Source organism: Ambystoma mexicanum, chromosome 2q (genome assembly GCF_040938575.1).
Source record: "Ambystoma mexicanum isolate Mex_15411 chromosome 2q, UKY_AmexF1_1, whole genome shotgun sequence".
Classification (NCBI taxonomy): Eukaryota; Metazoa; Chordata; class Amphibia; order Caudata; family Ambystomatidae; genus Ambystoma; species Ambystoma mexicanum.
In genome coordinates, this window is record NC_090924.1 from 841,010,477 (window position 1) to 841,034,740 (window position 24,264).

Genomic DNA, 24,264 nt, shown 5'->3' on the forward strand with positions numbered 1-24,264 from the left:
GCATAGAGTGAGTGACTACGTTTCAACCTATCTCTGTGTGACATGTGACAGTGTAACGACAAAATTATACCTTTTATATCCCCTTCCCAATGGCATTGTCGGTTGGCACCGTCTTACCGCTCTCATTGTGAACTGTTTATTGCCAGTTCAACTTCGCAAATCTTTGTTGGAAACATTACCTGTATGTAGCTTGCAATATTATAAACATACTATTTCACTAATATTGTGTATGTGTTGTGAGGGTTGTTCATAAATTTCCATGAAAGTCCCTGATACCTGATTAATTTTATTCTGTGTAGCCCTGACCTTCCCTGAGTGGATTCCTACCTCTTCCATGCCCACTCAAGCTTACTCCGCTTTTGAATGCCTAGTCTGCAGCCTCTCTCGCTCTCCTAGCCACTCTCTTACTGTTGCTACTCTCTACCGGCCCCCTGGTCAGTCAAATCATCTCTTTTCTCTCTGAGCGGGCTGACCTCTCCTCCTCCCTCTTCGCCTCAACCCCTCCACTTCTCCTCCTTAGTGACCTCAACATCCATCTTGATTCTACCTGTACCTCATCTGCACTCTTGCGCGACCTCTGCGATTCACTCTCCTTCTCTATCCCCCCCCCCCGGCCCGACTTGCTCTGCTGGACACACACTAGATGTCTGGATCTCATCCAGCCTCCCCCTCTATACCCCCCTTACCACTCCTCTCTCCTGGAGTGATCACTGCCTCCGCTCCTCTTATCTCTCCATGTCCTCCCTCCAAGCCAAGTCCACTCCTAGATTGCCATACACCTCCTCGGACATCCGGCCCATGAAGCATTTGTCAGTCGAGGCTGCAACCTCCACCCCCCGGACCCCCCCACCCCAATCCACCCCAGGCTGACTCACACCCTGACACAGCCCTCTCTCTTCTCTACTCTATTTCTGCTACCCTGGATACTCTTGCCCCCGTCATGAGGATATGTTTGAAGTCCAAAGCCAATTGCAATTCTTGGGATGACTCTGACCTAGCTATGCTTAAACTGAAGTGTAGGGAGGCGGAGAGGAAATGGAGGGCTACTTTCTCATCCTCTGACAAACTGGCCTGGCACCTGCTTCAAAAGCAATACCGGCTTGCTGTCTGCACTAAGAAGAGAGCCCACATACAATTTGTCTTAGAGGCAACGTGCTCGCCTTGGAAGCAAGATGACACAAAGCAACACAGGTTCGATCACCCGCTCCACGCTTAGAAACCTCTGGGTATTAAGCGCGTTATAAATAACTTATCATATATCAGCTTGCGTCTCTGCGGCATCTAGCAATTCGCCCGACCACAAAATCTGCAAGGTGCTGGCCAACCCTGCGGCAGGCTCCACCCCTCCTCTCGCCTCCCAGGCTCTTTGCAATGCCCTTGACTCTCACTTTATCTCTAAAACCCAGGATATCCTGTCCACCCTCTCCTCCACTCCCGCTCCTCCATCTCCTTCTCGGCTTGTTGACCCTCGCTCAGCTACCCCACCCCCTTTCTCCTCCTTTTCTCTTTTCTCCCCTGATGAGGTAGCTAGACAAGTCTGATCTATGAAAACCTCATCAAAACGGGTCCATCCCTGTTCCTCTGAAACCATTAAGGACCACATTGACACCCTTGCTCCGGCACTTGCTGATTTCTGCAACCTCTCCTTTGCCTCTGGTTCTTTCCCCTCCCCTCTTAAGCACTCCCTTGTGCATCCTCGCCTCAAGAAATCCACTGCTGATCCATCATGTCCGGCAAACTACCCCCCAATTTCCATTACTCCCTTTTTGGGTAAGCTCCTGGAAAAGCTGTCCATCTCTCATCTTAATCTTCATTCCGACTCTGTTGGCTTCCTCCATGACCACCGATCTGGCTTCAGAGCTGCCCGAAGCACGTAAACTGCTCTCCTGAACATCCATGGAGACCTGCTCTACATCCTCGATTTTAACATTCCCTCTGTCCTTATCCTACTTGATCTCTTCTCTGCGTTCAACACAGTCAACCATACCACCCTGCTCAATCGTCTCAATGACAACCTGGGTATCACCAATCAGGCTGTGGCGTGGATGACCTCTTTCTTTCTGATCGACCCTCCCAGGTACAACTTGGGTCCTTCCTATCTTTTATCTCCCTCCCCACCTGTCGTGTGCCCCAAGGGTCTAACCTCTAGCCCTGTCTTTTCAACCAATACCTGGCAACTCTCGCCTACTGCATCTCCATTTTCTGCTCAACTTTCCAGTGCTATGCTGATGACACTTAACTCATTTTCAGGCTTCCTTCCGCCTCCTCCTCTCCTTCCCTCATCTCTGATTTTCTAATCACCATTCATAATTGGTGTGCCACCAACGATATATGTCTAAATGTCAACAAGACCGAGATCCTCCTTATTGGTACACCATCTCCATCCTTTCCTCTCACTCTGGTAGGCCACCCGTGGCCCTCCTCCTACCCCCACCTGTGTGGCTAGGAACCTCAGGGTTATCTTTGACTCTACACTTTCCTTCTCCAAAAAGTCAAACTTTTTATTGCACCTCCTTAGAGGTACTCTGCCTTTCCTCAAAAGCTCACTGTCTCCCAAGCTCTGGTTCTCTCCAGACTGGATTACTGTAACAGCCTCTTTCTAAATCTACCTTCCTCCACTCTCTGCCCTTTACAACTAATCCAGAACAGGACTGCGAGACTTGTCCTTGGCCTCAAGCCCTGGGATCGTATCGCTCCAGCCCTGAAATCCCTTTTTGGCTCCCTGTGGATGCAAGGATTACATTTAAAACCCTTTGCATTGTCCACGAGGCTTTCTGGGGCCTGGGTCCAAAATACCTTCAACTATCCCTCGGTAAATACCTCCCCTCTTGAGCCTTTCGCTCCTCTATTTCTAACTCCCTCAGGGTTAGTCATTTTGCAAAGAAACAAGCTGGGGGTAGATCCCGGTCTTCGGCTGGTGCCTCCCTTTGGAACCGCCTCCAGGCCACCTTGAAACCATCTCTGTTTCCGGAAGCACCTCAAGACCTTTCTCTTTGCCTCTGCCTTTGTCCCCCTTCTCCCCTGTTGATCTGTTTCTTCTCTTGGCACTGTGCACCTGGCCACCGTCTGTCATTCGGGTCCAGGTACCTGCAAACCGTGCCACCTTCCTACACTGCCTCCAGGCCACCCCCTGAACTAGGGTTCTGTATCTGTACTGATAGTCCCCCTCCCACTTTTCTTCTGCACTTATCAGATATACCTTATCTGACTAGCTTTCACCTGCCACTTGCTGGCTGCACTACCATTGTACCCTTATTTATTTTATTTAATATGTATTCTGTTTCTCTCCTCTGCTAGTTCCACTCCCGCCCCCCCACACCTTCTTTTTTTGTTTCCCTTGTTCCCCTCCCTTCTTGCCTGGTCGTGCACTGAAATACTTTGTGTACGAGCGCAATATAAATAAAATATAATTTCATTTCATTCTATGTGTAGTGGTGTTTTGTATGGTTTCTTCCTTTGTAATTGGAGCCCTGTCGGTGAGATGTTTCCTACAGAGGGCAGTGTTGCTTCTTAATCATTCTGTCTTGCCAGGCATACTATCCACTGTTCATTGTTTGAAGGTCACAAACTGGTAGGTATAATTTTGGTACGTTTTGATGCGCTGACTAGGAACATAAATTATGTCTTTTGAACACAAGCTTGTGAACTCAGCTAAGCTGATATGTTTTAACCAATTTGTATGCAGTGTTTGTCCCTTAGCTCTGCGGTCTGATATTTTTTTTGCTTTTCCATGCCCCCACTACCTCAAGTCAGGCCTGGGAACGTGTTCACCCTCCCCCCAACCTCCCTTGCCTTAACCAATCACTGCGTGGCATTTAGTTTTGCTGTGGGAAGGTACAGGCTGGTATGTGTGCGCCTCTGTGCATGGGCCTGGCTGATCTTCTCTGCTGAGGGATGGGGGTTTTCATGCTACAGAGATGGCTAACTGGGTCTTGAGGCCTACATTTGTTACTTATTGGAGTGTAAAGGGTCACTGTCATTTTCTATTATTATGAGTGTCCCTAAGGTTTCCCTGGTTACTGTTAGGTGCTGCTGTACTTATTAAGGATATCTAGTCATATTCGAGTGCAAGATCTTTGCATTATGGCTCACTGAAGCATGACTTCTAGTGTCTTGTTGAGGCTATATAAGGAAAATTCTATTTTGCTGCGCGTCTTTTCACAATGACTTTCAAAGCTTGTATTTTCGTGTACGTTTGGGACATTGGATGTATTCCCCAACATTGTAATCCCCAACAGCTTGATCGCCGAAGATTCTGACCGGTGCTTCAGCTCTTGCACTAGTGCGACCAACTTGTCTCAATGCCTCCTCTAGTACCCTGCCCTTCTGAACCTTCGGAAGTGTCCCTGGACGGCCTGGTGGACTGACCAGCTCGCTCATTGTCTACCTCACCAGAAGTGTCACAGTGCCGTGCTGAAGTCCGTAACTTCGGTGGTCGCCGGTTTGTTCCACTAGTAGCCTTCTCCCCTCCCAAATTTCAGCTTTCCATCTTCACAGTAAACCTGTCCTGAAGCAGATGGTGTGATTGCAACTAGGATGCTCGTCTCTTGTGTGTGGAGACCGTCGCTGGATCTTGACTTCTTCCAACCTGTGAAGTGTCCTGAAGAGGCATGCATCGGTGGTTCTTGCATCTGCACCCGACTGGAATAATCCTCATCTGCCTCCTGGGCACCTCTCAACGGAAGCAGTCAAAGATGGAGTCCTCCACCAGCCCCAAGATGATCCACATCGACATTTGGTAAAATCAAAGTATTTGGGGGGTGGGGAAGAGGGGAAGTAAACAGTGTATCTGTTCTCCCCCTTTTGTCCATAGGGTAACATTGGGAACAAGTCCCTTTGTCTCTTTCCATTCCACCCACCTTTTGGACATCAACCCTGTGAGTATCCTGCCCCTGGGTTAACCTTGGGTCTGGAAGAAAGGAAACACGCTTATTAGCTCTGGTAAAATTGTTGTAGATGTTTTAAAGTATCACCAACACAAGCTTATTGGAACTCCCCTACAGAGACTTCCTTATGGTGAGAAATGTATTTATTTATTTGGCATTTGTAGAAGCGCACCCAGCCCACAGGCATATGTTAAATGTTAAAGGTATTTGTACCGCGCACAGTCACCAACGGAATTGGTCCCCAGGCGCTCAGGCGGATCTGCAAACGATAAAGGTGGGATGGGTTAGTAGGTTGAAGAAGGGAGTAGGATAGTGAGAGAAGTGGTGTGCTGTTGGCAGCTTCAACTCAGTATACACCGGGTGCTGAGCTTTGGTGCAGGTATCGGATTGGAGTCAGTCCACGTGTGCTGTTGTTCCGGTTTATGTGTTGTTGCAGTGTTGTGAAGTGCGTGCGGTTTGTCGTGCGAGAGATGGTTGTGTGAGTTTTTGAGTGAGATAAGTATGCAGAGTATATGGGCGTTAGTTCCAGTAAGGCAGAGAAAAGGTAGTAGAAAAATGTGGGGAAAATAACAGGGGGGGAAAAGAAACACATTTTCAGCTGAAGAGATGAGTTTTGAGCTTTTTTCTATAGATGTAGGGCGAGGGGTCGCTTTTCAGGCGAATGGACAGCTTATTCCAAAGAGTGGAGGCATACAATGGGAAGCTGTAGCCACCTGCCTTCTTGCAGTGGAACTTGGGGATTAAATATTGTGGCTCTTATGACCTTTGGGCATTCGGCCCCACTAATTTTAGTAAAAATAATTAGTACTGTACGTCTGCACACTACCAAATAACATCTGGTACAGTTATAACATCAGATAAATTATGCAACGATTAATTAAGATGGTCAGCCGACCCGTGTTTCGACCCTCCAGTCGTTCTCAAGGCTGATTAATTGAATAGATTGCACTCATTTTAAAACAGTATTGACAGAATAAGAAAACATTTGTGAATTACATCTCCCATGGAAATACAACATTGGTATCAACATTCCAGACAGGAATGCAGAATTACATGGAGAATATTAAGTTTGTCACATACCAGGATTGCGTCATTGAGCAGGGAATAGGGAGAAATACACAAGGGAAATACAACTTTAGTTCTGTCCTATCGCTAGTTCCAAAAATAATTTACAAATTACTCTTTCAGATTGATAATGAAAATCCATTGTATTTGAAAACTATGGTGTAACATTGTCAACATGCTACTATTCAACAGTATTGTGAAGATGTGAAGAAGGCACCCTAACAACCTGTGACAGCTATATAGTGGCTAAAGTATTTGCCATCCAAGCGTTCATGGTGTTCACCATGGTTAGTGCACTGCATTTTCAGCCGTGCCAAATTATTATTATAATCCCATAGGTGTATCGTTCAAATCAGTATATTATGTGTGGTATTCCACATTACCTCTAGAAGGCTGAAAAATGTGTCTGTCAGCAGAGACAAATAAGAATTAATTAGATGGTGCACAATCCCTGTTTAACATTGGGAATATATTGTGTGATTGCTGGTGACTTACCTAAAATTAGGCCCCTGGAATCCGTTCTGTTTCCGATGCTCTATTGATAAATGTGTGTCCTATTGGAAATCAATGTAATAGACGGGTGGTTTGTTCCGTGTGTGTGTCTGTTAGCAAGTAACCAAAAAATACAGCAAATAAAAGCTTACGGTCACCTTAAAATTATCCCATGTGAGAATACATTGCGAGTTACTGCTCTAATGCTTTGTTTAAATATTAACAAATGCTGCCAAAGTAAGCACTCATGAATGAAAACCATCCTGTTCAAGTCACTTTCCTTGCCAATAAACGGGATCAATCCCAGGAGCCGTGGCTAAGCTAGCACGCCGGCGCCATTAATGGAAATGTTTATATTCGTACAACGTCCTACGTGGATGAAATGACGCGTAAGCGTGGTGACATTGTGTATGATGGCCAGCGTTGGATTCATGGAATAGTCATGGTTACTTGCAACAGTAATACCGTTACTGTATACAGTGCACAATGAAGTGCCCTAAAATCGCCGGGCTGCTTGCTTTATGTAATCATACTAACATTACGTATCCATGCCTACAGAGAAAATGAGAATGACAGTCTGCTTGTAAGCAAATCCGATCGTGTATTGGAGTGGTTATTGTGGCATTTCTATAATCGCTCCCATATCATCCCTGATGTTTATAGCCGTGAAGTCCCACCATATCAGATACTCATTATTAACCAGTAACCCTTGGAGGCAGGGGTCCCAAATCAACCAAGCTATTGGCCATTTAATATGGGTTAATAAGTGGCCGAGGTCCATTGTAATAAAAGTACCTCCAAAAGTCCATTGGAATTAAAATATGTACGAGCGCTGAAGATTTACAACACTAACTGATAAGTGACCGTGGTGCAAGTATCAACATTTGCATGGTCATCCGACCAAGCATGTTCCATTCTTATTGCTTATTATTGTAAGTTATAACTGAGTGAAATACCCTAATAAGTATATGGCCCAGATATATTCTATGCATTGTGGAGCATATAAGATGCTTACTAGTCGACCAGTCCCTACAAACTGGACGGTTTGGCTGGTGCCGTACATCACTGCACACATTTTACATATCGCAGATATTCTACAGAAAGACATTGATCTCATGACCCGCATTCAAACCATGAGTGATACATCGTAAAAGACAGGTACATTTAGATTCAATTTTTCGTAGTTTCAAAGTGAGGTCACCCCCTCTCTAACTTGTTTTTGTCGCATCAGACCTATTAATTGCATGTCATTCTTGTTGGCCATCTGATGGCATTCCTGCCAGTGAACAGCCAGAGGCAACCTATTGTCCTGGCTGCTAACATTAGATAGATGTTCACTAATTCCCGCTCTTAATTTTCTAATTGTGCTTCCCACATAAATCTTTTGACATACACAATGATTGTATATATAATCCCACTCCTAAAACGAGGGACTACATGTCAATATTGGATATGAAAGATGCATACTTTCATATTTCATTGCTCCATGCGCACAGAAAATGTGTTTCAAGATAGAGGGAGTTCACTACCAGTTGAAAGTACTCCCCTTCGGCATTGCCTCAGCATCGCAAGGGTACTTGCAGTAATGGCATCACACCTGCGCAGAAAGTCCATCCCAGTATACCCTCATCTGGACGAATGGCTAATCACCGGGGAATCTCCTCAAATTTGCATACAAAATATGCAAAAAACAATAGACCACCTTTTCAATCTGGGCTTCTCCATCAAAGAAAAGAAGTCAAGTCTAGTCCACAGCCAAATAAACTATTTCTAGGGGCTTTTCTAAAGACAAAGGAGGAGCTGGCTTTCCCGTCGAACGAGAGAGTACAAAACATGCTTTTGCTATTACCTCACTACAAGGCCGGTTGCCAGATAACTGTACGCAAAGCAATGCACTTGCTCGGAATGAAGGCCTCATGTTGGGGAGATTTCTCAAAAATGTGCTAATTCCCTTCACCTTAGAGACCCCCAGCAACTTTGCTGGATTTTGAGGACTTGATTTTTTTACCTGGAGAGAGTGTGACCCTTTTCTCCCACTCGCTCATTTATTTTGATATGGGTTTTACCTCTGTTTTCTTTGGTTATGGAGTCTAACCAACTCCATGGGCATAATCTTTTTCAATTGTCACAAGGCACCCTCAGTGCAGTGACACAGGGAAGCCTTCCAGGCTTTCCCCAGGTTTAGCTACCTTCTCTGGGATAAACTACGGTTTCCCAGAGTAGGTAAAATGAAAAGGACTTTACCCGTCTTTTAAATTCCTAGACCCATCACACCCAATCTTATAATAGAGTGCTGGAGGGGTTACTTGGTATCCCCTATGTTTAGATACACGTGTAACAGTCAAATGTTACCCTTTCCTCTCAGAATGGCTGGTGGCAGTGGTTTTACAACACACTGCCATGAGTTTACCTGACCGTGAGCTATTCGTAGCTCTGGTAACGTCAAATCGCGGAGCCATGTTTTTCAAGATTGCGGCCAGCCATCGCTGCTAAAATGGTTCCCGGTCGTCTTTTTTTGCCATGTCTTTGTGGAAAGGTCCTTCTAGAGTTTTTGTCTGCGCGTCAAACCAGGTTTGGTCTCTTTGTTCATTCGCCTTTGGCGGGCTTCAGGAGTGAAGACCGCCTCTGGCTCCAGAGTGTCTGGGGTAGGCAGGAAGTGAGTGAGGTGCCCGAAAACTCACTGTGCTTAGTCTCCTAGGAGACCCGAATGCATTCTGTGATGATTGGCTGGCTGACTGTCCAGCAAGGACAGCCACCCTGCTGGGCGAGTGGCAGCTAGGCTGGAATGAATGGGAGAGAACTGAATAAAAGGCGAGTCTCTTGGCTTGGAAGGCAGAGTCGAGCACTGGAACGAAGGAAACGAAGAAGAGCTTGAAGAGGATAGCTGCTGCAACTCCTGGACCGTTGGTTTGCCCGGTGAAGCCCTGCTGCAGGTCTGAATCGCCATGTTCACATCGACAGAGAAGCCCTGCAAAGGTATACTTCTCCCTTTTGAGTTGGTGGGACCAATCAACTCCCAAGTAAGCCACCTGGACACCTATCTCGGAGCTGCTTGCATTTCCTCAGAGTGCTGCAGGAAACCGTAGAGCCAGGGAGAGGGACACCAGATTGTGTGCGTTACTTGTAAACTGGTCGAAAATGTTTGGGAGACCCTCTGGACTCCCACAATGTCGGACCGACTGAGCCTGATCCCCCCGCCTCCCCCCCCCCCCCATAGAGTTTGAGACCTCAGAAGCAAGAACAGTCCATCTTGACAGCCAGAACCAGCGTTGTTACCAGTGCGGTTGCTGAAACGCGAAACAGCCACTGAAATTGAAGTTTGCCAGTTGTGAGCTTTTGACCAGTCTCAGTGCAGTAGTCCCCCGACGCCCTCCCTCTTGTCACCACGACTGAGGCCCAGGAACAGCGAAATCTGCAAGAAACTGCCAGGAACAGAAGTCATCAACTGCCTCTTTTTCTTCATTGTAAGGTACTGTAAAACAAGACTGAGAGAACTTACCTCTCACGATGAAAGTTCTTGAAACTTTTGCAACTCGCAGGCCTAATCAGATTGTGACCCAACACATGATTCTCCTTTTTACAAACTACTTCCAAGAACTTGTGCAGAGACTTTTCCGTTTAACTACCAGAACCGCTTCATCCTATCCAAGACTTTAGCCCATTGACTTTGGCCTAGCCTATTGAATTGAATTGACTCTTCTGGTGAACTCAAAGTATCTGTACTGTCTAAGAATAATTGTAACCTTTCATGTTCTAATAACATTTGCCTTTTACTCCTCTTGAAAGGTATTCTGAAATAGTATTGAAGAATATTTGTGTGGTGTTATATAATTTCTTCCTTCTAATAAATGTTTTATAACTGACAGATAAATTAATAAGTGTTTATCAAAGATACCTTGAGTGTAAGAGTTTATTTGAACACCTGTGAATGTAGACCTCTGTGTAACACCATTACTGCTCACATTCCCCTCTTGAGATAAGCCTGGCTGCTTAACACGCTACCAAAACTGTGTAGTACAGTCTTCTACCAAAGGTTGGTTTGCTTACACCTGTAGTCATAGTTGTGTGTAGTGTTCCCAGAGGGTACTGCATACAAACTTTGCCTAACACCTCATGCATTCACTTGGTTCCAAGCGCCTGCCTGCACCAAATGCAGGAATGGATAGTGAAACAATGGTCTCAGGCAAGCAGTCAGTTGGGCGATCTAGAGGTTGTTTCGCTAACCCTGCTACAGGCTCTTCACTGGTGGTCCAGGGACAACCTGGTAAAAGGAAAACCCTTCGACATTCCACCAGCACAAGCGATCCAAACAATAGACGCCTCACTGGCCGGATGGGTGGCTCACTTCCTCCACCACACAGCACACGGTCAGTGGACATGTGCTACAGCCCCGAAATACATCAACTTCCTGGAACTTTTTGCAGTTCTTAAGGCTCTTTAAGCAACATCTTACATGTCAAACAATGCATGTACTTACAGACGGCACTGCTGTCATGTTCTACATAAACATGGAGGGAGGAACACTCTCAAAGTCTGTCCAAGCTATCCCAAAAATATGGAAGTGGGCACTCAAGCGGAACATGTTGCTAATCTCTCAACACGTTCCAGGAGAACTCAATTCTCTAGCAGACACTCTAAAAACAAGAGTGGCAACTTAATAAAAATATTCTGAATGGAATATTTTCCCAATGGGGTCATCCGTCATTAGACATGCTCGCCACAAGCCTAAACGCGCAATGCCCAGACTTCGCGTCCAGGTTTCCCTAACCAGGGTCCAGGGGGAACGCCCGGTGGATGAACTGGCCAGGGAATTTCGCTTATGCTTTCCCCCCACCCCCCGACACCACTCCCGAGCTGGATAGTGCACAAGATGCACCAGGAAAAGTGACTCTAATCGTGGTCGCTCCTATGTGGGCAAGACAACCTTGGTTTCCACATCTGCTCAAACTGGTGATGTGACCCAATCAAGCTCCCATGTATACAACATGCTAACACAACACAAGGGAGCATCCTTCCACCCTCGGCCCTAATCTATGAACTTGGCAACCTGGCTCCTGAAGTCCTAGAATTCGGCCACTCAAATATTCCACAAATGTGTATAGATATCCTAAAGGAGGCACGGAAACCCAACACCAGACACTGCTACGTTAACAAGTGGAAGAGATTTGTGATATGGTGCAGGTCACAGACCTTAAACCCAATCGAATGTTCACCAGCTAACATTCTACATTAAATGCTTTATCTACTAGACTCCAGCCTAGTATTCAATTCTGTCAAAGTACACCTGGCGGCTCTGTAAGCTTACACCACTTTACAAAACAGTGTCCTGGTTTAAAGTTCCTGTCATTAAAGCATTCATGAAAAGGGTAAAGAGGCTACAATCTCTACCAGGTTGGGATCTTAATGTTGTGCTCTCCAAAGGTGTGCAGTCATAATATCGAAAAAATATCGAATTGTAAAAATGTCTAAACAATAACGTCGGGTTCCGGGGGTAAAAAAAAGGGGGAGTTTGGGGGGAACCCCCCATTTCAAAAAAAAAAAAGAAAACTCGACATTTCTTTTTCTTTCGACTTTTTGTTTTAGACATTATGACTTTCGATATTATTTCATTCGACTTTGACTATAAACCCTCTCCAAACTAATGGGTCCACCCTTTGAGCCTATACGTAAAGCCAGCCTAAAACATTTGGCTTACAAACTGCATTCCTAGTAGCCATCACCTCTATAAGGTTAGTCGGTGTGCTACAAGCTTTGTCCGTACAAGACCCTTCCTTCATAATCCACAAAGACAAGGTTGTCCTCGGAACACATCCTAGGTTTTCACCTAAGTTAATTTGAAAGTTCCATGTAAATCAATCCATAGAACTTTGTTCCATGTAATGTCGCCACAAAAATCTCGCCATGCAAAAATATCACCCAAAAATGGCCGTTTTTTGTGGCGACATTATTGCATGGAACATGCGGGGGACACCCCCGTAATCCCCCAAACTTTTTTTGAATCTTTTTTTTTTTTTTTGCCCCTGTCCCCATATATATTGTCACCCAAATAATATCGCCACAACATTTTCCCGGCGATATTATTTACGGCGACCATATATATGGGGATATTATTACCTGATACCTAGAACTTCCTACATTCTTTCAAAATCCATCCACCTCAGCTTAGAGAATCCTCCATACACTTGATGTACGAAGGGTGGCATTGTAGTATGTGAACAAAACTAAACCCCTAAGGAAAACAGACCAGCTCTTTGTTTACATAGTGCCAGAGAGAGAGGGCGATCTTGTGTACAAAAACGCCATTTCCAAATCGATAGTCCAGTGCATACAGCTGTGCTGTCAAAAAAGTGTAACCTTTTGCTCCCAGGGCTCACTCTACCAGAGGTACCGGCGATACCTTAGCCTTCATTGCAAACGCCCCTCTAGACGCCACTTGCAAAGCTGCTATATGGAGTTCCATTCATAATTTCACACACCATTATTGCATTGTCACTCACTCTAAAGCAGATTCACAGTTGGGACAAGTGGTTCTAAAACATCTGTTTGCTGCTGTACTTTCTCACAGCCTTCTCCAGACACTTCTCGCTAATCTGTGCATAGCATGTGCTCTAAGCAGATCCATAAGCCTCAGAAGGGATATATTACACACTTTAATCGTATTTCTGATGCTTGCATTTGCCTCGATTCACATGCGCCCACCCTTCCTCCCCTGTGGAGTAGGAGGTGCATAGATGTTTATCTACTGGTTTCGTAGTAGCTTTATCTACTCTTATCTGCTTTATTACATCTGTACTCAAGTTAAACTTCATGCTACCTCATGTCAGAAACAAAACCATCTGAGGGATTTCGATGCGTGAAGGACCATGGGTACAGTGGACGTCACACGCCCTGTCGACGTCCCTTTTCGAGTTTCGAAAACCTAAAATGTAATACTCTGTGACTACCACTAGATGTCAGCCTATGCATAGCATGTGAATCTAAGCAGATACAAGGATCAGAAATACGATTACGTTGAGTAATGTATTATATATATAATTCAGAGGTTTGTGCAATCTGCTTAGATCACATGCTATGTATAGGCCGACATCTAGTGGAGGCTGCAGAGTATTAGTTGTTTTCAAAATTCGAAAAGGGACATTGACAGGGCCTGCCAGTAATACTTTCCCTAGTGTGACATGTACTGTACCCATGGATCGTCACGCGTCGAGGTCCCTCGGATTGTTTTTTCCACCTTCGTAGTCTGACGCATATCGCAGAGTTCCTTCTTGGCTGATGCCATTACTTAGTAAAGTTTAATCTTAGTATTTCTTGTTCTTTCGACTACCGTCAACCACAAGATCTCTGGTAACGGCTTCAAGGAAAAGTCCATTCGTTGACGACAGCAACTCCTGTCTCAACGATCCTTTGTTCTACAGCCTTTCAAGACCCCCTGGGCCTAGACCCTGCACAGTAGGGACAGTGGGGGCGGATGGATCTTCATAGTTAAGTCTCACTAAGAGAATGCATATTCCCCTTTACTCCCATTTATTTCACCAGACTGCCATCCTTATACATCATGTAAAACACTCCTTTTAAATGCTGTCCTTCCTGTAACAGGAAGTTCCCCTGGAAGAATTTGCACCGATTGTGCAACCTTTGTCTTCACAGGGACCATGCTGAAGAACAGTGCAAGTCTTGCAAACTGTTCAGGCCAACAAATTTAAAGGACCGCAAGACTAAACGCTGGGCCCACCATGCCAGTAGGCCGAGGCCGCCATGGACATCGAGGGAGCTTCCAGTGATAGCAGCATCAAGGTCCTTAGTGACCCCAACAGGCAGGCCGGCAGTTCTGCTACAGGGATGACACCCGGCGGCTCAAGCACTAACAAGTCACATCACACCAAGCACACCCCATGGCCGAAATTCGACTACGTCGTTGACCGATAAACCACATTCAAACAGCCCAGAGTTGTCCAATCCTGGGCAACCACTGGTCATCACATCCGTTCAGCAACAGTCCTTTGGGAGCCAGAGGATGTGGACTTGGACTAGATAATCCCAGCCCCTCTTCTGGCTGACACACAAACCCCACTTGCCAGCAATTGCAGCAGCTTTCACCGGGAAAGGGGTTACCTTATATGGCATTTCCTGACCTGAGAAAGCAGGAAGATGGCCAAAGAACAAGCGAAAATCTTTTGACACAGCCATTTTAGGGTTCTAGCCAACTTTTGTCTCGCCATTAGCACTGAATGAAAAAGTGCATGAGAACAATATCGCTAAAAACTGTAAAATTCACACAGCTGTCACCAGCTTGTCTTGGGCACATCGAAACTATAAATCCATTAGGTAAAAAGTTGCAAGGAAACAAATTATCTTAACTGCATTTCACTGTAAGGTGATGAATGCCCAATTAACATCAAAATACAGAGCGGGCGGTCCATCGACAGACTACCAACCACTCTTAAGCCCCTTCAAAGTCACTTCGAAAGGGAAAAAATCTACGGCCTTAACTAAAACTCACAACTTCGACAAACAGGTGGTGGAAAGAAGGGCAGTACTAAGAAGACTAAAAAGGTGGATCAAAACTAACTACTCGGAAGCACTGCAAGAAGAACTGACAGCGGAAACGAAAAAATACAAAGCCTGGATAAAAAACCACTGCATAATCTTATACCAAAACGATTCAGAAGCCATGCTGAAAAAGGGGGCCGGAAAAGATGCTAGAGAATTCTGGAAACTGCTAAACCAAGCGGGTCCCTCAAACCAAATAACCCCCTGTAATGCAGTAAGTGAAGAAAACTGGAAAACTTACTTCACCGATCTGTTTCAGGAAGCACCATCAGCGCCACCCTCAACTGAAGCTGAGGCTGAAACAGATTGGGTAAACGTTTCTGACAAAGAAGATATCCAAGACGCACTCAGAAAACTCAAAGCCTCGCGAGCACCCGGCCCAGACGGGATCACAAACACCGACTTGAAATTACATGCCGAAAACTGGGTCCCCTTTATCAGTCAGGTGTTCAGCAACTGCTCAAACACCAGATCCATCCCTAGGTCCTGGACGTCTGCCATAGTGGTCCCTATTTATTAAAAGGGAGCAAAGTCAGACCCACAGAATTACCGACCAATCGCACTCCTGGACACAATCGGGAAGATTTACGGGTCACTGCTGCTAAAACGATTCCAAAAATGGGCAAAGGCTGCTCCTTGTGCCAATCCATTTCAAGCAGGTTTCAAGAAAAACTCATCCGCCACGGTAAACATCATGCTACTTAGCATTATTAAAAGCAAGACCCTTCAAACCACATCGAGAGTTTTTCTCTCGTTCATAGACCTATCGCAAGCATTTGACCTGGTGGATCGAACAAAGCTATTGGAGAAGTTAACAGCATGGGATTGCCCCTCGAACATCCTCGCCCCAATAAAAGCCCTTCACAAGGAGACCACCATGAGGGTCAAGCTAAACCAGCAAGGCTTACTCTCAGGAGAGATCTCGACCAATCGAGGGGTGAAACAGGGGTGCCCGCTGGCTCCAGAACTCTTCATAGCATTCATTGGTGACCTGAAAGAAGTAAACGAGCTCCAGATCATTCCCCCCCAAAATCGGCAACGTGCCAATAGCACGCTTACTATACGCCGATGACATCACCTTACTGGATAGAACAGAAATCGGACTCCAGAGACAAATGACCGACCTGGCTGACTACATCAAGCAGGCAAACCTTCTTATAAACAAAGCAAAAACAAAAGTCCTCATACTGGAAAAAAAAAACCTAGAAGATCGAACCGCTTCAATTGGAGCCTGGAAAAAGTCAACGTCGAAGTAGTGAAAAACTTCAGATACCTGGGAACAATAATAGACAGCACTCCCACAGAATTAGCCATGCAAAAAGATCTTTGGAGGAAAACCAGATTACTGACCTCCCAAGCCCGACTTCTGGATAAGAAATTTGGGCGCTTCTCATTGATACCTACGATAAGGTTCTACAAAGCTAAGGTGATACCTGCCTTGACGTATAGAGCAGAGGCGATGCCAGCTATCCCAACTACAATATGGAAAAAACTCGAGGGCTTCTTCTGGAAAGCAGTCCTGGACCTGCCGAATTCCATCCAGATCGAAGCAATCAGGCAAGAACTGGGCTTCTCCTCACTGAGTGCCAAAGTGAACCTAGCGAGCATATTCTTGTACAGGAAAACAATTCTTCCCGATGCGCCTCGCCTCTACAACGTAATAGACCTGGAGATCAAAGCAGGCACTTGCAGGATGATCGTCAAATGGGCTGAGCAGATACAATCGAAGTTGGCCGAAATTGGATGCTCCAACGAGGATCTCATCAAGAATCCAAACAAAATAAAAAAAAAACTCGAAGAGGCGGACTGGATTGATACCCAAGAGAGCGCCAAAGGAAACAAAAACACTGGCTCTTTTTCCCAAAACCCCAAAGAAGTTAAACCAAACACACTATTCAGAAGATTCCCAAGCAAACCATTGCGGCAATTCCTCCTAAGAGCACGTTTAAACTTGCTACATACCAACGAGATCCTGTTCATGAGAGGTCAGTCGCCCTCCAAAATTTGCCGCCTCTGCAAAACCGACACAGAAACAGTCAGACATCTGCTACTCCAGTGTCCTGGGACTGAACAGGCTCGACAATTTTACCTACACCCACTCTTGGAAACCCATGACGTGAGCGAAGAGGAAACATGGTGGGTCCGTCTAATCAGCGGCCAGAAGACAAACTGGTCTATTGCAGCAGCAAAAATCCTACAGGTCGCCTTAGTGCAGTGCTCACAAGGGGTGTCAGCATAAGTTATCGTCTGATCAAAACAAAACCGAGCACTTGTTAAAATCCAGAAAACTGGATAAATACAATAAAAAAAAAAAAAATAAATAAAAAAATAGAATTCCAAAAGACAGTACTGACGGTCTTAAGGACGAGTCCGTTTTCCCAGAAGATTGAGTAGAACAGGAAAACGAAGTAAAATAGAATGCTTTACTGACATCCAAAAAATCAGGACAGGTTTAAAAAATAAGCAACAAGACTCAGGGTGTTACAGGAATATATAGAGGGAAAGGTGCAAAAAGAAAATCTTTCCTAAGAGGGTTTCACTGAGTTGATGAGCCCTGAGGGGCAAACATGTATATCTATATTTGGATAACTGGCTGATTTTGGCTGTGTCTACAAATTGGCAGGGAGTGCCTGTCATCAACTAAGCTCTCAGCCTCGGGGCCCTACAGAGTCTTATACTGAGACAAGGTTTTTTAAGAACTTTTCCTTGCCTTCTGCTTAAGGTGGTGGCAGCTTTCACATGATTTAGGAAGTAGTTCTCATGTTTTTTATAGCTCCTCAGAGGGGAAAATGTGCTTTGCACTGTCTAGATGTCAAGTGGGCTCTCACATTGTATCTGATTCTTAGTAAGGGTTTCAGTAAATCGAGCAGTCTTCCCATTACTTTCGGTGACAGAACTCAGGCTTTCAGGTTTCTAATGGCAAGGTGAAGTGTAGCTTGCATTTTTGAGGCTTGGAGGTGTGGAAGAAAGTCTCCACTTAGTCTTCACACCTATCCGGTTAGTGCCAAGGTAAAGCTGTTACATTTCAAAGAAATGTACTTTGGATCTCTGCAGCAAAGTATCCACTTTGGCATCACCATTTGTATTCTACAAAAATTACTGTACGGACGCTTCTTCAGGGTAGATGCCAAATTTGACCAGTCACTTGTTTCCTTGAGTGCCATCTCCCTTGGGTGTAGTTGCTGCTCAATCTTCCCACACGCAAGGAGAAGAGGGTGCTTAGGAATAAGAATGCTATTCACTGTGGTGAACACTACTCCTAGTGCATGTACCCATTTCCTCCATATGTCATGTTAGGGAGATTGTTGGATAACCTTCTGGTGATGACCTTGTAATCATCTATGGTGATGATGCATCACCCGAAAGGAAAGACCAGACTCTACAATGGGAACTGTAGCAAAGCAGTCAAACTTATCTTTAGGGGAAAGTCTGGCAGGGAGGGAGGTACAACTAATCCCAATAGGTACCACAAATCAATACACAACACTGCTACACCAAAAATATATACACTTGATTATAAGGTGTCACATAGCATATTTGTGTTGACGGGGGCAATAAGTACTCGGTTTACACAAACACATAGCAGAGTGTACTGTAGATGAAAACAAAACTGTAAATGGCCAGTAAAGGCATTCTCAACCGAACATGTAGGCCCCATGCCTAGTGGCAGGTACTATACTTGAGCTTTCAGATGTAAGTTAAGGATAACCCTTCAGGAACCATGGGGTCCTCTTTCCTCTCTGACCGACCTTCCCAGGTCAAACTTGGGTCCTTCCTATCATCTATCTCCCTCTCTACGTGTGGTGTTCCCCAGGGATCTAACCTCTCACCCTGGCTTTTCAACCTATACTTGGCAACTCTCGCCCACTGCATTGCCATTTTCTGTTCAAATTTTCAGTGCTATGCTGACGATACTCAACTCATCTTCAGGCTACCCTCGGCCACCTCCTCTCCTTCTCTCATCTCTGATTGCCTTACTGCCATTCAGGATTGGTGTTCTGCCAACGATCTATGTCTGAACGCCAGCAAGACTGAAATCCTCCTCATCGGAACACCTTCTCCATCCTCTTCCCCTCACTCTCTGGCCGGCCTCTCTTGGCCTTCCTCCTACCACCAGCTGCGAGGGAAAGAACCTCGGGGTCATCTTTGACTCCACCCTTTCCTTCTCCGCCCACATCTGAGGTCTCTAAAAAGTCAAACTTCCTACTGCACCTCCTCAGAGGTACTCTACCTTTCCTCTCTTCCCCCCAGAAGCTCACTGTCTCCCAAGCTCTGGTTCTCTCTAGGTTGGATTATTGTAACAGCCTCTTTCTAAAGCTACCTGCCTCTTCTCTCCGCCCTCTGCAACTAATCCAGAACAGGACTGCTAGACTTGTCCTTGGCCTCAAGCCCTGGGATTGTATCCCTCCAGCTCTGAAATCTCTCCATTGGCTCCCAGTGGATGCAAGGATTACATTTAAAACCCTCTGCATTGTCCACAAGGCTTTCTGGGGCCTGGGTCCAAAATATCTTCAGCTATCCCTCTGTATATACCTCCCCTCTCGAGCTCTTTGCTCCTCCTCCTCTAACTCCCTCAGGGTCAGTCGTTTTTCAAAGAAATGAACTGGGGGTAGATCTGCCTTCGGCTGGGGCCTCCCTCTGGAACAGCCTGCCTGCCACTCTAAAACTTGAGGAAAACCATCTCAGGTTCCGGAAGCACCTCAAGACCTTCCTCTTTGCTTCTGCCTTTGCCCCCGCCCTATTCCCTGCTGATCTGCTCTCTTGGCACCTTGCACTGGGACATCCTCGGTCTCTGGTCCCAGGTTCCTGCTCATCCTGCCACCCTACCGCACTGCCTCCGGGCCACCCCTTGCACTGGGGTTTGTATCTGGACCAATACACCCCCCCCCCTTTTTTCCCCCTCCTGCACTTATCAGACCCACCTGATCTGCTGCCTCAAACCTAGCACTTGCCACTTGGCTTCACTACCACTTTGTGCTGATTTTATTATTTATTTATTTATTTTTTATTATGATTATTTATCCTGTTTCTCCTTTGCTCTGTACTTTCCAATTTGTCACTCCACTTCATGTACTTTTCCCCTCCATCTCTCCCATGCACTTGCACGTTCTCAAAGTCACTGGGCCTAGTAAAATCGTTGTTTCGTTCTCCCCTGTTCCCCACCCCTCCCTTGCCTTGTCGCGCTCTGAAACACCTGTGTATGAGCGCGATATAAAATATATCATATCATACAACACAGAACTAATCACAGGTTTCATACTACATTCTAAATACTGTATTCTATATAATACATATGCATATGTCACATTTACGTATTGCGCACAGGGGGCCACAATGTCCAACACAGCCAGGTGGGGCATATTACACACTGAGGGAAACAGTAGCAACTCAGTGGTACAATCTATATCCTATGCATGAGTGTAATACAAAGATTTACAAATCCCTAATAAATCGGGGGGCGGGGGAGTCTCTAAAATTCCAGGACTTGGTAAGGAACTCAAGGGATCCTAAGAGGACCCTAGAAAAATGCCACAATCCAGGTAAGTACTTTGCAGTTTCACTTGTATGAGTTCCAGTGTTGAGGGCAGTTCCCCATAGCAAAGAACAGGAAAAGCCAGGTACCTCTTAGTTTCTTTCCACAGGCACCCAAAAGCAGTCAATCAACCACAGGGGACACCAGCTGAGACTCAGAAGAAGAAATCCATTGGAGGGTTCAAGACCGAAAGCCCCTGGAGTAGAAAAGCAGAGCAGGATTCAATCCCTGGATGTTAGCCAATGGGGAAATGCAGTAGAAGTGTTACTACAGAACCTGATGACCGGAGGACATGGGGACCCCTGAAATGGAGTATCAGGATTAACTCATCAGCTGAGGGTAATTAGTTAGTGTTTGCTTCCAGTAAGTCTGTCCTCATAAGGTGAAACGGCCCGGTAAGTAAATGCTTCTTTTTAAATAGTGAAATGAAGTATCCGGTCACCTAAGGATTGGCACCCAGACCCAACGATGACGCAAAGGGTAAAAAAAGAATAGTTGTTCAGAAGAGTGGGATCCACCATCCATAAGTATAATCAACAACAGAGATGGCTCCAGGAAGACGGAGGAACCTGCACATGGCAGACCCCGGTTTACTCAGCAGGCAAACGTGGTCAACAGACAAAAACAGCCCCTGCAGCAGGTGGCGGCAGCAGCTTTCAAAAGGAAGGCAGAACCCCCTGGCGTCAAAACAGCAGGAAAATGTGGTAAGATGGCCTAGAAAACTTTCACAGGATGGAAGGCCTGGCCTCAGTAGATGAGTAGGATCAGGAGCATAATGAGGAAATCTGGGTGTGGGCACCCAAAATCCCAAACCGAAGTTATTCCCAGGCCACTGCATCCGGCCAGTACGGCCAGAAGAGGGCCAAAAAATGCAGCAGTGGCGTGAAACAGCTGAAAACACTTGAGCAGGTAAGCAGCTTAAATTCCAAAAATCCAAAAACACAGGGCTCAGGAAGAGGGTTTCCCCTATTTATGCCTTTACTCATAGGAGTTGGCTTCTGCCAACCTGCCTATCCTAATGAAGGATTTAAAACAAAGGTTTTGGCGGCCACCCAATCATATCAACCTCACAAACATCCAAACTCCCAGGACCACCCACACAGGAAGTGTAGTGGCCTTCCTATGACCTAACCAGTCCAAACTGCTATGGAGGCTGCCATCTTGGGCTCACAGAGCCCACGTTGGACGAACAGCCATTTGAATTACTATGTCATGGTTTCTGTGAATAAAAGAATGTTTTCCCTGAATAAAGAAAGACCCTAAAACAAAAAGACTGAGAGTAGGGCTTACCATAAATGTAGATTGAACTACTACTGCAATAAATCGACTTGCACCCCATGTGAAGCCAAAACAAACTATTAGCTGCCACCAGCCTACCCCCTAAAACCAATGGAGTATGACAACATCTAGGGCAAACATGGGGTGCCTAAGAGGCACCCCTGGGGCACTGTGGTCGACAGAATACCACATACCTTAAACCACATACCTTAAACATGGAAGAAAGGGATGTAGTGGCAAAGGTACTTCAGCAGAAGTTCCTCTTTCCACCAAAATACATTTAAACTACTTAAAAATAATAAAGAAGAAAAATCAAAAAGCAAAAAGGAGAGGTCCTACTAAAAAAAAACGGCAAAACTCAAAAAAATGTATTCTTCCCGCAGCTTATATTCCCCCTAAAAAGGTGCAGTTGGTTCACTTGATGTTCGGTTGTAAGGACTGGTTTGTGTTGCCAGTGGTCGTAGTCGGCTGCGCTAGCCATGCTCACTCACTGCAAATGTAAATGCAAATGACAAATTTTGCAGTGCAAATTTCTCTGCACAGTCTTCATTTCCGTTGTACGGCCTGACCTTAAGTATGGAGGAAAGGGGACAATGCACTAGGAGTACAGGCGTCACTACAGTGAGATTTATTTTTTTGCTCTTAGTTTATGCTTAATATTTATATAGTTCTTTATTACTCCACCCTTTTAACTCTGGCTAGGAAATCTTGCCGTTTATTGGATTGAAAGGGCTTGAATGCAAGAATAAGTGTGACTTACTGTAGTAAGTAATAATTTCTTAGTTCCTCAGCTCATTAAGTCATATGGCTGTCCCTCCATTACGTTCTCTGACCGGTTAGTCTTCCGTAACTGGTGGACAAAAGACTGACCAGACCTTCAGTGGAAAGTGGATTTGTGGACTGATCAGTCTATTCATTGTAAGGTTTCTGAGTTCAGTCTTCTGAGCTCAAAGTTATAGGGCACCTGCTTCCGTACCGTCATTTGGCAGTGTTCCCATTTGTGTGTTTGAAGGGTGCAAATGTTTGAAAGAAAACAAAAGTTACTATGGTGAGTAACTTACTTATACCATTATTGTAGTCTTCCGAAAGATGTTTGTTTGCAGTTCATTTCTTAAATGGTAAATTGCTTTTCTAATCTAGAATATGTTCTCTTTTAGGTCTCATACTTTGAAATCTATTTGGATAAAATTCGGGATCTTTTAGATGGTAAGTTTTTATTCTTTTTCTTTATACTGAAGTAGCAATGGAGATTGGTGATTCAGAGATTTAGCATACTATCCGCGTTTAAATTATGGCAATAAAAGCATTTGGAATGTTTTTTTATAGATTTTGTAATTGTAGAGACTATATACATTGGTTTAACTAAGTTCTACTGTCTACCCAAACACCCCCCCCCCTCCTGCAACCCCAGTCTTTTGCTTTTCTTGTTGGTTTTCCTGGTGGTTTGGCCTTATTGTGTTGCTCAGAGGCACTTCTGCTAAAACCCCCTTGCCATTGCAGCCCTTTTTGTTGTGCTGTCCTACGTTCGCCCATATGGCTGTTAGGATACCAGTGGTTTTTAAGTACTCCATTTTGGCCCGAGGATGATTACATTACCCTCACTAATGTTGTGGAGTAGAATCGTGGCAGCTGTAATTTAGCATTTGCTTTATTAGGGCCTAGTCGTTTTTACAGCATTAGTATCCCAATTTACCATTATTCAGCCATTTTGTTTTATGGAAGCCACAAGGCAGGCCTAAAATGGCAGTTATGCTCACATCAGCTCATTCTGACTCAACCCTGGCACCCTCTGGATTTCGTTTGCCTCGTTCCTACCCATAGACACGGCATAGACACGGCAGTCCACAAACTGTGCAGGTTTATTAGTGTTTTGTGATTTTTGGGGCCAACCTGATTGGCTGGCTGCCAAAATCTTTGTTTGGGTACCCTGTTGTGTGATTGGAGGTCTGTCATGTGCCAACCCATGAGTGAGTGGGTATATCTAGGGGAGAGCATGTCGATTCCTCATCTCTGCTGAAATTCTGCAGCTTTACTTACCTGCTGGAGTATTTTGCCATGATGATTCTGCAATTTTACGACCGGGTCTGGCCATACTGACTGGGTCATAGGTCCTTTCCCTGTGCTCTAGTTTCCTTGCTTGGTGTTAGGACAGTTTCTCTGAAGTCCAACTAAGGGTTTAGTAAAACCGTTCAACTGAGGCAGTACAAGACTCCACTCTTAGTATAAGACTGTACCAGCTGAGTTCAGGGTAGCGTAGACAGAGCAGCCAGGCTTATTTTAGGAGGGGAGAGAGGGCTGTAGAATCAGTACAATGAAATTGTAATACAAATGGTCCAAAGAAACGCTGAAACACTATGTATTGTAAAAATAAATGCTTCATTTAAATACAAATAGGCCCAGATAAATCTTGGGGGAAATGAGTATTCTCCAGCATGGGGTCTGGCATGGATTCACATGCTC

At 45.3% G+C, this 24,264-nt stretch overlaps 1 protein-coding gene across 2 annotated transcripts in view; it reads left to right on the plus strand.

Annotated features, from left to right (window-relative positions):
- Positions 1 to 24,264, plus strand: part of KIF5B (kinesin family member 5B) — a 1,711,571-nt gene that overhangs the window by 505,891 nt on the left and 1,181,416 nt on the right. For both annotated transcript variants that reach the window (XM_069648059.1, XM_069648058.1), the window contains exon 5: positions 22,962 to 23,010. In XM_069648059.1, the coding sequence (XP_069504160.1) occupies positions 22,962 to 23,010 (49 nt within the window). The remainder of the gene's footprint in view (positions 1 to 22,961; positions 23,011 to 24,264) is intronic.